Source organism: Jaculus jaculus, chromosome 16, assembly GCF_020740685.1.
Source record: "Jaculus jaculus isolate mJacJac1 chromosome 16, mJacJac1.mat.Y.cur, whole genome shotgun sequence".
In the NCBI taxonomy this organism is placed as follows: domain Eukaryota; kingdom Metazoa; phylum Chordata; class Mammalia; order Rodentia; family Dipodidae; genus Jaculus; species Jaculus jaculus.
In genome coordinates, this window is record NC_059117.1 from 36,610,827 (window position 1) to 36,629,796 (window position 18,970).

The window sequence follows — 18,970 nt, forward strand, 5'->3', positions numbered from 1 at the left end:
TGATGTGTGGGAAGACACTCAAGAACCTAGGGACATCGAAGTGTCAGATTCTGAAGATGTTGTTTTGGATGAAGCTAGCAGCAGTTGTATACCCACCTCCACGACCTGAAATATTACCCTCCCCACCATTGCCAAGGGAATTAATCCCTCTTTGTCTGAGGAATCAACAGGAGGGGCTATTACTTCTCAGTTCCAACCCACCTTTGCTTCTAGGCCTATAACCAGACGAAGGCTAGGCAGGCCCTAATGGTGATATAGAAAGTGGGACACAAGAGGAGGTGGGGGGCACCCCTAAAGAACTTCAGAGTTTTTATAACTTGCACAGGTAGAAGCATGGGAAATATGTGTGGGAATGGATTTTAAGGGCGTGGGATGATGGAGGAAGAAATATAAGATTAGATCAGGCTGAATTTACTGAAATGGGCCCATTGAGCAGAGATTTTAGATTTAACACTGCAGCTCGTGCAGTTGGAAAGGGGTGTCAAGAGTTTATTTGATTGGTTGGCTGAAGTATGGATCCAAAGATGGCCTGCTTGAATGAAGTTGAGCTGCCTGGTATACCTTGGCTTAATGTTGATGAAGGGATTAAAAAGCTCAGAGAACTTGGAATGCTGCAGTGGATTTGCCATGTAAATTCATCTTTGCCCCCACAATGGGAGCATCCAGAAGATGTGCCCTTCACTAAGACTATAAGAAACAGATTTGTGAGGGGAGCACCAGCATACTTAAAGTTCCCTATCATTGGTCCCTTATGTAAAGAAGACCTCACAGTGGGAGCTGCAGTTGCTGCATTAGGTGATTTCGATGCAGTGGGTATAACTGGATCTCAAGTTAACAAGGGCCAAGTGGCAGCGCTGAATCGCTAAAGGTGGGGTGAACATGTTTTCGCAATAGACAGCATCGGCAAAAGTATGCACATAAAGGTATGACTTGTATGGACCTTTGGAATTGGCTGATTAGTCATGGTGTTCCCAGAAGTCAAATAGATAAGCCTACTGAGTTCCTTCTTGATCTGTATAAGCAGAAAAGTTCCAGAGCAAAAGCCACTTGGAATTATAGCAACAGAGAATCAAGACCTCTTAATCAGTTTCTGGATTTGAGCCAGTTTACAGATCCTGAGCCCCTTGATTGAAGGGGTGGCTGGGTCCCCTCAAAGAAGGACCTTCCTACAGCCCCCAAAAGTTTAAGTATTAAGCTTACACCTATCCTTCCTCAGAGGGATCTGCAGCCTTTTGCTAGGGTAACTACACTGGGGGAAAAGAAATAATCAGTCCTTCCAGGGCCTATTGGACATTGGCTTTGAATTGACATTGATTCCAGGGGACCCCAAACAGCACATTGGCCCTCCAGTTTAAGTACATGCTTATGGAGGTCAGGTGATCAGTGGAATGTTAGACTGACAGTGGGTCTCCGAACTCACTTGGTGGTTATTTTTCCAGTCCCAGAATGCATAATTGGGGGATATAATTAGGAGTTGGCAGAACTCCTACATTGGTTCCCTGACTTGTGGAGTGAGGGCTATTATGATTGGGAAGGCCAAATGGAAGCCATTGAGGCTCCTACCACCCGGGAAAATAGTGAATCCTATGACACAGGGCTTGAGAGTTAATAATAACCTTGAGTTTGCAGGGATCTTGATGGCCTGTCCCTTCCCCAGGGTGTTATGTTGGTCCATTATATTGGTGACATAATGCTGATTGGATCAAGTGAGCAGGAGGTGGCAACCACTTTGAACTTGCTGGTGCAGCATATGTGCATTAGGGGATGGGAAATAAATCCATCCAAAATTCAAGGACCTTCTACCTCAATGAAATTTCTAGTTCAGTGGTGTGGGGCATGCAGAGATATTCCTTCTAAGGTGAAGGATTAGTTGTTTAATTTGGCCCCTCCTACCACCAAGAAAGGAGCACAATGTCTAGTGGGCCTATTTGGATTTTGGAGACAGCACATTCTTCACTTGGTGTCTTAACTCGGTCCTGTATACCAAGTGACTCAGAAAGCTACTAGTTTTCAGTGGGTCCCAGAACAAGAGAAGGCTCTTCAACAGGTCCAGGCTGCTGTGCAGGCTGCTCTGCCCCTGGGGCGGTATGATCCAGCAGATCCGATGGTACTTGAGGTATCAGTGGCAGATAGAGATGCTGTTTGGAGCCTTTGGCAGGCCCCCATAGGTGAATCACAGCAGAGGCCCTTAGGATTTTGGAGCAAGGCCTTGTCATCATCTGCAGACAGTTAGTCTCCCTTTGAGAGACAGCTCTTGGTCTTCCATTGGCCTTAGTGGAAACTGAACTTTTGACAATGGGCTATGAAGGGCTGTGCGACCTGAGCTGCCCTTTATGAGCTGGGTGTTATCTGACCCACCAGGCCCTGGTTGAACCTGCACACAGCACAGCAGCAGTCCATCATTAAGTGGAAGTTGTATATACGGGATCAGCTGGAGCAGATCCTGAAGGTATGAGTAAGTTACATGAGGAAGGTGCCCAAATGTCTATTGTTGCTACTCCTGTATAATGCCTTCTGTTCCCAAGCATGCACCTATGTCATCATGAGGTGTGCTCTATGAACAGTTGACTGAGGAGGAGAGGACTAGGGCATGGTTTACATTATGTGGGTTCCTCCCAGAAGTGGACAGCTACAGCATAATAGCCTCTTTCTGGGACAACTCTGAAGGACTGTGGTGAAGGGAAGTCTTCACAATGGGCAGAACTTCTGGCAGTGCACCTGGTTGTGCATTTTGCTTAGAAGGGAAAAATGTCCAGATGTGCAGTTGCACACAGATTCATGGGCTTTGGCCAATGGTTTGGCTGGATGGTCTGGGACTTGGAAGGAGCACAGTTGGTGAGAAGGACATTTGGGGCAGTTGTACGTGGATAGAACTCTTTGGGCAAAGGATATAAAGATACTTGTGTCCCGTGTTAATGCTCATCAGAAGGTGACCTCATCAGAGGATGACTTTTATAATCAAGTAATAAGCTGACCTGTTCTGTGGATAGTGGTCAGCTTCTTTCCTCAGCCACCCCTGTCATTACCCAAATGGGCCCATGAACAAAGTGGCCATGCTGGCAGAGATGCACGGCTACTGCTGAATGCCAAATTTGCCAACAGCAGAGACCAACTCTGAACCCCCAATATGGTAGTATTCCTCTGGGTGACCAGCCAGCAACCTGGTGGCAGGTTGACTGTTTTGGACCACTTGCATCATGGAAAGGGCAGAGTTTTGTCCTTATTGGACTAGACACTTATTCTGGGTATGCATTTGCCTTTCCTGCATGTAGTGCTTCTGCCAAAACTACCATTGCGGGCTTGCAGAATGCTTTATCCACCATCATGGCTTTCCACATAGCATTGCTTCTGACCAAGGAACTCACTTCACTGCCAAGGAAATATGGCAGTGGGCTCATGATAATGGTCTTACCATGTGCCCCACCATCCTGAAGCAACTGGCTTGATAGAACAGGGACATCCTTGGCCAACATCTCACTGGAAGAGATCCCACCTGTAGCACTGAAAAATTTCTAGTAACAGTCTATGCCTTCTGGATGTGCCATTCAAAAAAGTAGGTTTTCAGCTGGGCGTGGTGGTGCACGCCTTTAATCCCAGCACTCGGGAGGCAGAGGTAGGAGGATCGCCATGAGTTCGAGGCCACCCTGAGACTACAGAGTTAATTCCAGGTCAGCCTGGACCAGAGTGAGACCCTACCTTGAAAAACCAAAAAAAAAAAAAAAAAAAAAAGTATGTTTTCGTATGTCTTATTCAGAATATCTTGAATTTTGATTGAACCTTCCCCCAACCCTTCTTTTACACAATCTCTTCCCCTGGCCTCACTTAGGCTTTTCCCCTTCCTGTAATCTCTTCTACTTACATATATACAATACCATCCCCCTTAAGTCCTTCCCTCTCCTCCCCTCCCTCATAGCATTTTTTTTTTAAATTTTTTATTTATTTATTTGAGAGTGACAGAGAGAAAGACAGATAGAGGGAGAGAGAGAGAATGGGCGAGCCAGGGCTTCCAGCCACTGCAAACGAACTCCAGACGCGTGCGCCCCCTTGTGCATCTGGCTAACGTGGGACCTGGGGAACCGAGCCTCGAACCGGGGTCCTTAGGCTTCACAGGCAAGCACTTAACCGCTAAGCCATCTCTCCAGCCCCCTCATAGCATTTTTTAGCTTATTGGCCTCTGCTACTGATTTTTGGTTTCAGCTCTCACACAAGTCTAAACATTTGTAGCTAGGATCCACAAATGAGTGAGAACTTGTGACATTTAGATTTCTGGGCCTGGATTACTTCACTTAGTATAATCCTTTCCAGATCCATCTATTTCCCTGCAAGTTTCATAATTTCATTTTTCTTTACTGCTGAACAAAACTCTATTGTGTAAATGTACCATCTGTTTATTCTTTCATCTGTGGATGGCATCTAGGGTGGTTCATTTCCTAGCTATTGTGGATAGAGCAGAAATAAACATGGTTGAGCAAGTATATCTAAGGTAATGAGAAGAGTCATATGCCTAGGAGTGCCATAGTTGGATCATATGGCAAATCTATTTTTAGCTGTCTCAAGAACCTCCACACTGATTGCTACAATGGCTGTACCAGATTACATTACCACCAACAATGTAGAAGGGTTCCCCTTTTTCTGCATACTTGCCTTTTAATCCAGTCTGTAAGGCCGTGTCTTGGTTGGTGAATTGAGACCATTGATATTAAGAGTTATTGTTGAAAGGTATGTATTTATTCTTGCCATTTTTCATACTTTGTAGTGTTTCTTGTTTTCCCTTCATTCTTTTGTTTTAACTAGTATTTGAGTGTGGTTATTTTTTCCTATTTCCTCTTGTGTGTATTTTGTTTTCTCTTCACCACAAAGAATTCTTGAAGTATTTTCTGTAGAGCTGGTTTAGTTGTGATAAATTCCTTTAGCCTGTTTTTATTGTGGAATATCTTTATTTTTCCATCAATTTGGATAGATAGCTTTGTAGGATAAAGTAATCTTGGTTGACAGTTGTTATCTTTCAGAACTTGGAATACATCATTCCAAGCCCTTCTGGCTTTTTTTTTATATTATTTTAATTAATTAATTAATTAATTTATTTATTTGAGAGCGACAGACACAGAGAGAAAGACAGATAGAGGGAGAGAGAGAGAATGGGCGCGCTAGGGCTTCCAGCCTCTGCAAATGAACTCCAGACGCGTGCGCCCCCTTGTGCATCTGGCTAACGTGGGACCTGGGGAATCGAGCCTCGAACCAGGGTCCTTAGGCTTCACAGGCAAGCACTTAACCGCTAAGCCATCTCTCCAGCCCCCCCTTTCTGGCTTTTAAAGTTTGTGTTGAGAATCTGCAGTTATTCTGACGGACTTGCCTTTGTAGGTGATTTTCTTTTCCTCTCTAACTGCTTTTAGTATATTTTTCTTTGGTTTGTGTGTATAGTACTATAACATGGCAAGGAGAGGTTCTTTCCAGATTTTGTCTGTTTGGTGTTCTAAAAGCTGCTTGTATATGCATTGGCATTTCTTTCCCAATTTGTGGAAATTTTTCTTCTATGATTTCATTGAAAACACCTACTAAACCTCTGGGTTGAAATTCTTCTCCCTTCTATTTGTGTCCTGAATTCTTTTTTTTTTTTTTTCAAATTTTTATTAACAACTTCCATGATTATAAAAAATATCCCATGGTAATACCCTCCCCCCACTTTCCCCTTTGAAACGCCATTCTCCATCATATCCCCTCCCCATCTCAGTCTCTTTTATTATGATGTCATGATCTTTTCCTCCTCTTATGATGGTCTTGTGTAGGTCGTATCTGGCACTGTGAGTTCATGGATATCCAGGCCATTTTGTGTCTGGGGGGAGCATGTTGTAAGGAGTCCTACCCTTCCTTTCGTTCTCTCTGCCACCTCTTCCACAAAGGACCCTGAGCCTTGGAAGGTGTGTGTGATAGAGATGTTTCAGTGCTCAGCATTCCTTTGTCATTTTTCTCTGCACCATGATGCCTTCTGAATCATTCCAAGGTCACTGCCATCTGAAAAGAGAAGATTCTCTACCAAAAGTGAGAGTACCATTAATATAAGAGTATGAACATTAAGAGAAGTGCTTACTGGGCAGTTTGATAAGTATAGTATATACATTTAGTCAGACAGCAGCAGATGTTACACCCATAGGGCTCATGACTAGCCCTGTTTTAAGTTTTTAGTATCAGGAATGTATTCCCTCCCATGGAGCCGGCCTCCAATCCAGTTAGAGGGCAGTTAGTTTTCACCATGGCAGACGTGCCACTATTGTACCCATTGGTTCATTTGGTGTGGCTGGCCAAACATAAGGCTTGCAGTGTCCACTGTTGAGTATCTTCACTGGTGATTTCTCTTTCTCCCATTGAACTGCATACAGAATGGCTTCTTCTAGCTTTCTGTCAGCTTGTCTACATGGAGGAGGTTATCAGCTCATTTCCAGCAGGATTTCTCAGTGGTCTTTCAGCTCAAGTATGTTGAGTCTTCAGCAGTAGGGTCTTACCATCTATTCCCAGTGGGAAACCAAGGGCCTCAGCAATGGCCTATAATGTTTTGGGGGCATCAGGGACCTCCCTGGCCAACAACTCACTGGAAGGTATCTCATCCCTGGCACTGAAAACTTTCTAGTAACAATCTATGACTCCTGAGTGTTCCATTGTATAAAAAAGTAGGTTTCCATATGATTTATTTATATCCTCTTAAATTTTGATTAGCCCTCCCTTCACCTTTCCTTTCCTCCAATCTCTTCCCCTGACCTCTCTCTTTGGGCCTTTTCAGCCCCATTACTCTATTCTTCTACTTACATATATGCAATACCATCCTATTAAATATCCCCTCCCTTCCTTTCTCTTCCCTTTCTATCTCTTTTCTAGTTTATTGGCCTTTGCTACTGAGTTTTCTTCCTACTCACACAGAAGTCCAATCATTTGTAGCTAGGATCCACATATGAGAGAGAATATATGATGTTTGGCTTTCTGGTATGCCCTGAATTCTTATGTTTGATCTTTTCTTAGTGTCTCGTATATCTTGAAATTCCTATTCAAACCTTGCTATTAGCTTGTCTTTCTCTTTGTTGGACTGTATTAGATATGCCACCTAATCTTCTAGCTTAGATATTCTGTTCTCTCCTTCATCCGTGCTACTGGTGAGACTTTTCACAGAGGTTATTTATTTATTTATTTATTTTTAAATTTCATTGACTGTCTTCTTCAGAGCTGGTTTTTCTTCAGTATTTCTATTTCCTTACTTGTGTCTTGTAATGTCTTCCTTACTTCATTAAGGTGGTTTCCTGTGTTCTCTTTCAGAAGTTTGTTTTCGTCCTTAAATCCTTTGTTTTCTTCTTTGATTCCCCTCATTTCTTTGATTTCTTTGAGCAGAGATACCATTATTATCTTTGAAATCTTTGTCAGGCATTTCATCTAAAACAGTGTCATGGTGATCATTTCTGATGTATTTATAATTTTTGGTGGGACTGTCTTGATTCTTTAGTTTCTTATATTATCATATAGTGACTTTTGCATCCTGAATTGATTTGATGCTTGGGTTTTCTACTTATCTGCAGTGTTCTCAGAGGTGGCAGTTCACCTCTATATACCCTCAGCATATGGGTTCACGGTGCCAGGTGTAGCTCTTGTACCCCAATCCAGCCACAGAAGTAATCCTAGGTGTTGAGTTTGCAAGTATTCTAGTTTACTGGGTGGAACAATTTACTGACAAATTCTAAACTTCAGCTGAGCAATATAAACATTCAATAAAAACCAGCACAGAGTATGCCATTGTGGGGATTAAAACAAACAGATAGTCTTATAAGTCCAATTTCCCAAGGGTGTGCATTGTTCTACACCCTTAATCTTGTCAGCTGTTGGGTAGAGATTTCTGTTCTGAATTGGGTTCCAAGTCAGCCTGGATCGAAATCAGACCCTGTCTCCCCCAGTAGTGACAGAAGCAAAAGACAAAGGCCCTATAAATCTGAAAGCATCAAAGGTAATAATATTCAACCCCAAATACAGTTTACTTGAAAGTGGTAAAGCCAGCCAAGAATATGTAACCTATAACCTGTGTTACCTATAACCTGTGTTGAGATGGAAAAGAAAGACTTAGCTCTTTCAATGTAGGCCTATGTACCTGTTTTTATTTATTTTTTTGGTCAGGCGGGCTTGTTACCTTTTGGGGTGGCTTCTAATCTTACCAATGCTGAGTGCCAACCTCTATCCCTCCATGTTGTGCTGTGGAGCTGAAGTTCTGATCAGCTGTGTTGGTGGATGAGCTGCCACCGGGGCCTGAATGCCGGAGGTTCAGGGTTCTTATGGTTGGGGGATGGGAGAGTGCAGAAGCCTGGATTGCTCATGCAGTCCCACCTGTTTACCTTTCTGAGGCTCCTTAGTTGATCTCCTTTGTCTTAACTTCAGATTTCTTGACTTTGCAAGGAGGCTTATGGGGTTGAAAAATCGCCTCGTTTGGTCTCTGCTGCTGCTGCTTAGTGTGTCTGCTGGGGCGGTGCTCAGTGGGTGTGAGGATAGGTGGGCCACAAGCGCCTCAGTAGGATTCTGACCATTTTCCTCCTTTCTGGTGGATCTTGGTCTCTCCTGTTTCCCCCCCAGTGTTTTAAGAATAACCTATTCTCTTTCATTTTTCAGAAGAAGAGTGTATTTTGCTGTGGTTTTGCTTAAATCCCTCCCTAAGCTGGTGTGGCATGGCTCCTATGTATTGTTTTTACACAAGAAATCCTGTCAGCTTATAAAATCAGGGAGAGACAGGTGCCAGGAGGAAATATCTTTAAAAATAAGTCATCCAGCAGAGTGCCCTCTTATCCTTAGATGACCCACTTCCTGCTGTCTCATTCGTTTCTGATTTTAGCATGGCATCACAGTGAAGGATTTCTTCATAGCTGTTGCAGGGTTGTGGTGATGTTCCCATGCTGCCTTGTCACCCTAACATGCTGCTACTCATGGTATAAATGGTATGTTGTAATACTGTTAAATACTGATGTGTGAATAAATAAAAGAAAATGGTAGCTTATCAGTAACTTATAAATCCACACTTCAGGATGATTGTGACTCCCCATAACCACAGATTGCTCTTACATTTTGGCTGAGATCATGACTCTCTTTCTTTCTGATGGTTCATTGCAGATAAAGTTTTCATGTTCACAATTAGTAAAAGTACTGTTTGAAATTACTTTCAGCCTATGGGTATAAGATGTTTTATAAAACATAAATGAATTTAAGGTTGAGACTTGGATTCTGTTCCTAACATATCTCACATTATGTATTTGCAGGTTTCCAACATCGTAAACACTTGTGGTTTCCATTATCTTAGGACATAAAGAAGGATGCTTAACCTGTCTTTAGAGAGTTTTTACCTTTGTGTCTTTTATTTTTGCTGTGCTCCTAGCTTACCAGAATATTAAACTATTTTGCTGAGAAGTAGCTTATGTTTTTCAGGTACTTAAGAAACATTTCTAAAATGAAGGTCAGCCAAGTTAAAACTCATGATTTCTGATTTCTTACACATATATTCATGCTTCTTTTGTGACCCACACATATGTCACTGTTCCTTATAAGTTCAAAAAATAAACATATTCTTAGTTTTCTTGGTATGTGGTTCTAGCTGTATACTGTCACACAGCATTTAATGAAAGGGATATATTTTGAGGAGTATACATATTAACATATATATTGTTCTTTTCCCTTTTTCCTTTCTAAAATATTTTTTCTTGTTTTGAAACCTGCAGTATTTTGAGAAATATTGTCAGGCAATTTAATTCTTGTGCAAACATTACAGAGTACCTGTACACAAATGATATAGCTCAGTACACTCCTAGGCCTATATAGGATAGACTGTTGCTCATAGGCTGCTACAAGTGCTTACATCTTATTGTAAATACTGTAGGCATTCAGAACACAAAAGTATTTGTGTAAACATTGAAAAGGTACAAATATGTTGCAACACGTAAAAAATGGTACACCTTTATAAGATGCTTAATGAAGAATAGATCTTGTAATACAGTAAGTTGCCTGGGGTGAGTCTTTATATGAGTGGGAAGTGGATGTTAAGGCTTATACTACTTTTGTACATTTCTGTAGACTTTATGATCACTCTATACTTAGGTTATATGAAATTTACATTATATATGATAGCTTAATTAAATATGATATATTTTCTCATTTGCAATTCAGAATTTTCTTGATGTTTCTTAGCTTTCTTCATATAGGAATGCTTTTAAAGAGGCCTTTATATAGTTTTCTATATAAGGTATCCAGTGTTTCATGGTGTGCGGCGAACCCCCTGACCAGCAGGAGAAGAACGACCAGCAAACGAAGATCCTTCTTGATCACACTTTATTGGAGAGCCTCTTGGTTAACAGGAAAGCTGATGGCGAGGGGCAAGGGGTGCAGGAGTGTAGCTGCTTTTATAGGGCAGAATACTATGGGGCGCCTGCTGATTGGCTGCCATAGGCTCACCCACCCAAACAGGAGCCACGGGATAGGCTCAGGACAAGGTGCTGCCCAAATAAGGAATTGTTTACCTCAAGACTGGCAGGAAGCTAGCGCCATTTTGTAATGGCATCTGCATTAGCCCCCTGCAGTGGAGTTGTTTACTTAAAGACTGGCAGGAAGCCAGCGCCATTTTGTAATGGCGTCTGCATTGGCTCCCTACAATGGTGTCTTTTCTTCAAGCTGTCATGTAACCAGTTGTTGAACTTCCTTTAAAATGTTAACTCCGAAGGCTATTTTTCCTTTATTCCTTTGACAATAATTACTTATGCTCATCTTATTTTTTACAAGTATTGGGACTAGTTTAATTTTTATTATTCTGTGATTTCCACCTGGATGCTTAAAAAAATTCTCTTGATTTTGTTCTTAAAGTGTACTAAAATCTTTTGACTTAATCCAAGTCTGTTTGAGATTTTATTTATTTTATTTTATTTTATTATTTTATTTTTTTATTTTATTTTATTTGAGAGAGAGAGATACAGAAATAGGCAGGAAGAGAGAGAGGGAGAATGGACGCACCAGAGCCTCTAGCCACTGCAAATGAACTCTAGTTGCATGCTCCCCCTTGTGCATGTGGTATATGTGGTTCCTGGGGATTGAACCTGGGTTCTTTTAACTTTTCAGGCAAGTACCTTAGCCGCTCTAGTCCCTATTATTTTTCATTTATTTATTTATTTATTTACTTATTTTGGTTTTTCGAGGTAGGGTTTCACTCTAGCCCAGGCTGACCTGGAATCCACTATGTAGTCTCAGGGTGGCCTTGAACTCACAGTGATCCTCCTACCTCTGCCTACTGAGTGCTGGGATTAAAGGCGTTCACCACTACTGGTTTAGCTTAAGCTTTTAAAATATATTTTATGGGCAGGAGAGATGGCTTAGCGGTTAAGCGCTTGCCTGTGAAGCCTAAAGACCCCGGGTCGAGGCTCAATTCCCCAGGACCCACATTAGCCAGATGCACAAGGGGGCACACATGTCTGGAGTTCGTTTACAGAGGCTGGAAGCTCTGGCGCACCCATTCTCTTTTCTCTCTCTTCTGCCTCCTTATCTCTGTCACTCTCAAATATATAAATAAATAAAAAAATTTTTAAAATATATTCTATTTTATTTATTTATTTGAGAGAAAGAGAGAGAGAATGGGCACACCAGGGTCTCCAGTCACTGCAGATGAACTCCAGACACATGTGCCACCTTGTGCATCTGACTTACATAGGTCCTGGGGAATCAAACCTGAGTCCTTTGGCTTTGCAGGCAAGTGCCTTAAGCACTAAGCCATCCTTCTAGCCTGTAGTTTGAGGTTTATTATTGTTCTTTAATCCTAGGCAATATTTCATAAGCATTTTGATAAATACTGCCTTTTTCCTCCATCCAGTTTTCATTCTAGGATGTCAGATTTAAACTTATATCTATCCATCCATCCATCCACTCATCCAAACTATGTGTTTATATTTTTTTCTTTTCTTTTTTTTTTTTTCTGGGGTAGGTTCTCACTCTATCCCAGGTTGACTTGGAACTCTACTGTGTAGTCCTAGGCTCTCTGCACACTCATAGCAATCCTCCTTTCTCTGTCTCCTGAGTGCTGGGATTTAAGGCATGATTCACCATGTCTGGCTACTTCTTTATATTAATCTATTTTTTAATTTTTTTGTTCATTTTTATTTATTTATTTTTTGAGAGCAACAGGGGGAGAGAGAGAGAGAGAGAGAGAGAGAGAGAGAGAGAGAGAGAGAGAGAGAGAGGGAGGCAGAGAGAGAGAGAATGAGCACGCCAGGGCTTTCAGCCACTGAAAACGAACTCCATATGTGTCACCCACTTGTGCATCTGGCTAACGTGGGTCCTGGGGAATCAAGCCTTGACCCGGGGTCCTTAGGCTTCACAGGCAAGCACTTAACCGCTAAGCCATCTCTCCAGCCCTAATCTATTTTTTCTTTTTTTTATCTTGAAGTCCCTGTTGTTATCTTTATGGAGCAGGCCTTTACTTAACCATCTAGCTCACCACCTGATTCTCCAGTGGTATCATTTCTGTCATTTAATCTATTGTGTTATTTCTAAGATTATTTCTTTCATAGCTTATGTCTTTAGTTGGTTATTATTATTTACAAATACTGGGATGGAGAGATGGCTTAGCACTTAAGGCACTTACCTACAAAGCCTAATGACCCAGGTTCAATTCCCCAGTGGTCACGTAAAGCCGGAATCACAAAGTGGTGCATGCATTTGTGGTTCCTTTGCAGTGGCTAAGTGCTGTGGCATGTCCATTCTCTCTGTGTCTCTTTCCTTCTGCTTGCAAATAAATAAACAATACTAAAAATACTATTTGTAAGTATCTGATTGTGTTTCCAATGTTCTTTTTTTTGTTGTTGAAAACATTTTATGCTTATTTTGAGTTTTAACTATTACCTGGGAGTCTGTTACTGATTTGTTCCTTTTTAAAGGTAGCTTATTTAGTTTGTCTTAGGTTATTGTGTTTCTTTCATACTACTTATGTTACTTAGACATTTAATCCTCCCCTTTTTCTGATGCTCCCATATTCTCTTGGGAATATAAACTACATTAGTTCTGTGTGTAAGTGAGATAATGTGATAGAGGGACCTGGGGAAGAATGAAAACCTAGAACATTGTTTTAATATTTAAGATGTATTTGAGGAATAGAATGGGGCTCTTTTTCAGGGTGTAGAACTTCTGTATTGTTGTTGTAACCTGGATTTTGCTGTTTCCTGCTTGCTTCTCTCCTAGATGTTTTTTGTTTTTTCAGTGTAGAGTCTCACTTTAGTCCAGGCTGACCTGGAATTCACTATGCAGTCTCAGGGTGACCTTGAACTCACAGTGATCCTCCTACCTCTGCCTTCTGAGTGTCCGTATTGAAGGCGTGCTCCACCACATCTGGCTTCCTAGATGGTTTTGTTTATTTTTATTTATTTTTTTGAGAGCGACAGACAGATAGGTAGAGAAAGGGGCAGATATAGAGAGAATGGGTGCACCAGGGCCCCCAGCCACTGCAAACGAACTCCAGATGCATGTGCCACCTTGTTCATCTGCTTATGTGGGTCCTAGGGAATTGAGCCTGGAACCGGGATCCTTAGGCTTCATAGGCAAGCACTTAACCACTAAGCTATCTCTCCAGCCTCTTCCTAGATGGTTTTAATGTTCAGTAAATCTCCCCTTCCCATTACCTCAGTCATTTTTTCCAGGGATAACTGCCTTGAATGTTGCCATATATTCAGGAGCTAAGAGAAGGAAAGAGAATATACATAGATTGGCCAGCTTTTCTGTCCTTATTAGCATTTTTCAAATTTTTTGTTAATTAGATACTTTGTTGTATGTACAATTCCTGTGTTGGTTCTATACTTTGTTGTATGTACAATTCCTGTGTTGGTTCTATTCCCTTTGTATTATCCTATTATATTCTCTGCTCCCTGCCCCCATTTCACCAAGGACCCTCCTTAGTGGGGTTTCTGGTATTCACCATAGGGTTATAGGTTATGAATGTAGCAGTCAGTCACTTATGGGTGGGGGGCAGTCCTCTGGATGTTCCTTTCCACTCTATGGCTCTTAGAATATTTTGCTCCCTCTTCAACAATGTTCCCTAAGCCTTGGTAGGTGTGTTATAAGTCTAGCTCTTAGCAACTTGTGATTTCTCTGATTGTCAATTTTTATTTCATCTGTGTTCTATTGTGGTCTTCATTATGACTGCTTTGCCTCTTTGTGGTGTAGCTCCTTTCCCATTTAATGAAAGAACAAGAGTAGTCATGTGAAGGAAATTTTCTTTACCTATAAGCTATTTGATGATACTGAGGTACAGCCCTTCATCCACATTCATACACTGTATTCATTTAGTGCTAAGTACCAATTACCCTTTCTTTTCCAAGAGGGTTCTCAGAGTTTTGTGATAAAAGTTTCTTGTATCTGTTAAGCCTTCCTCATGGTCCTGTTATCATTCCTGGGGTTTGATTCATGGAAAGGGCCAGCAGACTATTGGCTGACTACCTTGTCTCTTCTAGTCTCTTAATAATTCATATATATGTACTTGGAATCTCTTGCTTGTTTTGTTGTGTAGTTTATGTTCACCTAGAAGGCTGTCTTGGAAACTTCCATGTTAGGACAAACAGCAGTGATATTTATTTAAAGCCAGAAAAAAAGAGGATAATTTCCACTTACTTAAAAACTTCAGAATATAAAACTTATGGTGAATTCACTTAAAAACTTTATTATAGTTCAAATTCAATCACCTTTCAGATTTGTATTTTCATCTCTATTAGGTTTTAAGTTTTAATTACAGGACTCTAAAGAGTAGGGATTCAATATATTGGTATTTCTATCTCAGATCCCAACAGTGCTCAAAACCTAGCTAACATACAGTTAATAAACTTTAATAAATATTTCTCTCTGTAGGACTTATCAGCCTCTTTAGAAGCAGTATATGGACAGGCCAAAGAAGGAACAAATTCTGAAGACATACTTGGAACATTTTATGATTGGCAGTGTAGTAAAAGAGAGGAGTTTACCAATGTTAGGAGAGAAACAGAGACTTCTCTGCAGCTTCTTGTGGCATGGTTCCAGAACAGTCAAAAGGTAAGGTCTTGCTCAGTAGAGTTCTTAGAGGAAAACAAAACAGGAAGTGTGTGTATTGTAATTATATTCTTTCTTGTCCAAGGACGGACATCTGCTGCTACCTTAGATTTAAAATTGTCATGGAACAGTGAAGGTTTTAGTCTGACTATTCCTTTCATTGTCAAAAAAAAAAAAAATGCTCGCTTGAACAAAAAATCCCGATTTTTATTTTTTTTTTTTAAATTTTTATTTATTTATTTATTTGAGAGCGAGAGACACAGAGAGAAAGACAGATAGAGGGAGAGAGAGAGAATGGGCGTGCCAGGGCTTCCAGCCTCTGCAAAGGAACTCCAGACGCGTGCACCCCCTTGTGCATCTGGCTAAAGTGGGACCTGGCGAATCGAGCCTCGAACCGGGGTCCTTAGGCTTCACAGGCAAGCGCTTAACCACTAAGCCATCTCTCCAGCCCCGATTTTTATTTCTTTTTATTTGGATTGACCCGTTGTCTTAAACCATTGATTTTCCTTAGGTATATTATGAATATGTCCATTTCCCCTTTGGGATACAAATTGATGAAGATGAGTACTTTTTTTTTTTCCTGTAATCATACTTTTTCACTGTCAAAGATGCAGTCTGTTGCTCTGCTTCAGGTGTAAGGGCTGCTAATTGAAAATTAATTGATTTACAACATGTTTTTATTTTTGTAAATAAGATGTTTGATCTGTCTTTGGAAGAATCATTGACTTTAGAAGGCACAGTTGATAATATTGATGAAATTCTAGAGAGGACGGAGTCAAGTGTCTGCAAAGAGCTGGAGATATCTCTAATTGTGAGTATTGATATTTATTATTGCTTCCTTCTAAGCAATGGAATGTCTTGTACTACTTGGAAAGTATTAGTAATATGATTTCTCTTGCTAGACAGCATAAAGACTGGCCTTCATTGCATATAATCTGTATTGCTGTATCAAATTGAGAATCACTGAGAATGATCATTTCCAGGTTCAACCATTTTTCCTCAAATTTCATTGTGTCATTTTTTCTTACTGTTGTATAGAATTCCATTGTGTAGATATACCACATCTTAGTTATCCATTCTTCTAGTGATGGACATCTGGGTTGATTCCAGCTCTTAGCTATTATGAATTGAGCCACTACAAACATGGTTGAGCAAATCTCTCTGGCCTGTGGTTTAATGGTTTTAGGGTAGATACCCAGTAAGGGAATAACTGGGTCTGTTGTTATATCTATAGTCATCTTTTTCAGGAGTCTACTACTGCTTTCCAAAGTTTGTAAAACTTACTTATGGATACTTTTACCTAGTTAGTTATTCAGTTTACTTTCTTAGTGGTAATGCTATTTCTTTTCTTCTTTGCAATATTATTTAATAGTGCAATAAAATATATTATGATTTATATGACTTCTCTATTTTTAGGAAAATTAGTAGGTTTTTGCCAGACTTGATATTAGAAGTGCTTGTTTCGATTTCTAAAAGTAACTTAGAGTGTTAAAGTTTCATGTATTTTTTGGTTTATCTATTTAGAATACTTGTTTCCCTGATTCCGTTAATATTTCACTCCAGCAAGTTTCAGAAATACAGTTATATGTATTATAATAAGAATAATAATTTGCATATGAACATATTTAATATTGGTCTTTTGTCTAGGAAAATTATCTTCAAGAAATTGAAATGAAAGTAGCAATTTTCAGAGATACCATTTTGAAGTTTATTGTTACAAAGTTTTAAACTATTTTCACTGTTCATGTGATTTCATTTAGGAGCAAGGTGTTATAGACAAGGAGATCATTTTAAATACATATAGTCAAGTACTGCAGAAGATCCGTTCTGAGGAAAGGTTCATTACCACCGTGCTGTCCAAGTACAAAGATAGTATTGAGGTTGGATTTTGCTTTCTGTTATTCTTATAAAGTGGTACTTTCTATTTTTTATTAATTAAAAATTTCTCAAGTGGTTTGATAGTGTGTTTATTAGTTAATTAGCATTGTTAGAAAGATGGTATAACCATTGTTAACTGGTATATAAATGAATCCACTGTAATGTATGAATGGTATTTTTTGATTGTATGTGTTGTAGTTGTCTTAAATCTGCGTTTTCTAAATGTATGTGGAAGAATCCTTGTCATACACTGTTTATACAGATTCATTGTAGAAAATTTGCTATATACAGATAAGAAATAAAAGGTTTACTTTTTATCCTGTTACATTAAGAGTTTCATAGTACTTCCTTTTTGAATGGGTACATGTATCCACAGCTGCACACATGCAAAATTTCGATTGTCTTGTAAGCTATTTTTGAAGATATTTTTTCATTTTATAGTATATTATGAATACATGATAAATGATTCTTCTGTGCTGTCCTTGGGAGTGACTGAGTTATTATTTCTTTGTAAGTGTATAGCATTATTTAACCCTATTACATGTTGGACATTGAGGTAACTTCTATTGTTTTGCACATATATGTGCATGTGAGCATGTGTGTTCAGGTGCATTTGCATACTTGTGTGCACACATCTGTGTTTGGAGGCTAGAGGTTGATGTTAGGTATCTTCTGTGATGGCTGTCCATCTTGTTTATTGAGTTAGGGTCTTTTACTTAAGCCTAGATCTTGCTGATTCAACTAGTCTATGTAGCCAGCTTGACCTGGTGATCCCACTCCACTTCCTGAGATTACAAATGGCTGCTATGCCTGGCTGGCATTTACATACATACTGGGGGTCCAAACTCAGGGCCTCACATTTGCCCTATAGTGCTTTACTGACTGATCCATTTCCCAGCCCCTATTTTGTTTTTATCATAAATAACACTACATTTAAAAAAGTGAACATTATTCAATCTTGATACATAGCATTGAACCACTTTGGGAAAGAGTATTTTAATTTATGTTCTCACAAGCAATCTCAGTCAGTATTTATCTCAGCAAAGGTTGCTTCAGTTGAAATGCTCAGTTTTTCCTTTGCTGCTGTGAGTGCTGAAATGGATGTTCTTCTAAACAGAATTGCAGATAATTAGGATATCAGTTGGTAGCAGTATCTTGTAGAAAATTATAGAATCTTCTTCATATTTCATTCTGAACTCAGTTGAGTCTTAGAAAAATAATAAATGATTACTCAGTGACTATTCAGTAAATGTTACTGCCCCATGTGCTGGAAAATATGCTAACACTTTCTCTCACTTAGTTTAAAAATCAGATCATTGACTGTTTAAATAAGAGCCCCAGTGTGGATCGCTTGCTCTCCATTAAGAAGATTCTCAAAGGCTTGAAAGCTCAACTGAGATGGAAATTGGTTGAGAAGAATAATTTGGAAGAAGTAAGGGATGAGCTACTTCTAACTGAAGTCTCTCTTTGTACTCATTTTATCTTGGCTCTGTTGATACAGGTCATGCATAAACACACTCTTTAATTTCAGAGAGCATTATATTTACTTTCTGTTTTATGTGCATATCTCTGTATATGTAAATAAAGTCAAGATTACATTGATGGTAGTGTTAACATTTTCCCATGTAATTAAATATTCTTTGGAAGCATTTTATATGCCATTTTGGTTTAGTAGCATGAATATTTTAAAATAATATTTAAAACTTTTATTTGAACTGTTAGACTATCTCTTGTAATACAACTACTATATATACATGATATAGTATTTTCCTAAAGATAGAATTTTGTCTCAAATATATGCATACATATGTGTGTGTATGCACATATTTTTTGAGGCAGGGTCTCACTCTATTCCATGCTGATATGAACCTCATTCTATAGCCTAGGTTAGCCTTGAACTCAACAGTCCTCTAGCCTCAGCCTCCTGGGATTCTATGCACCCATAAAATGTTTTGAAAATCATGGTTCTCTTTTGTTACCTCTTATTTTATAGCTGAATATTTTTTCATCCTATCCTTTCAGTTTTTTTACT

General features: G+C 39.7%; 1 protein-coding gene across 1 annotated transcript in view; it reads left to right on the top strand.

The window, feature by feature from the left end:
• Stk31 (serine/threonine kinase 31) overlaps positions 1-18,970 on the top strand; it is a 107,111-nt gene that overhangs the window by 48,788 nt on the left and 39,353 nt on the right. The window contains exons 12-15 of the mRNA XM_045135938.1: positions 14,884-15,063; positions 15,755-15,871; positions 16,821-16,940; positions 18,239-18,370. Of these exons, the coding sequence (XP_044991873.1) occupies positions 14,884-15,063; positions 15,755-15,871; positions 16,821-16,940; positions 18,239-18,370 (549 nt within the window). The remainder of the gene's footprint in view (positions 1-14,883; positions 15,064-15,754; positions 15,872-16,820; positions 16,941-18,238; positions 18,371-18,970) is intronic.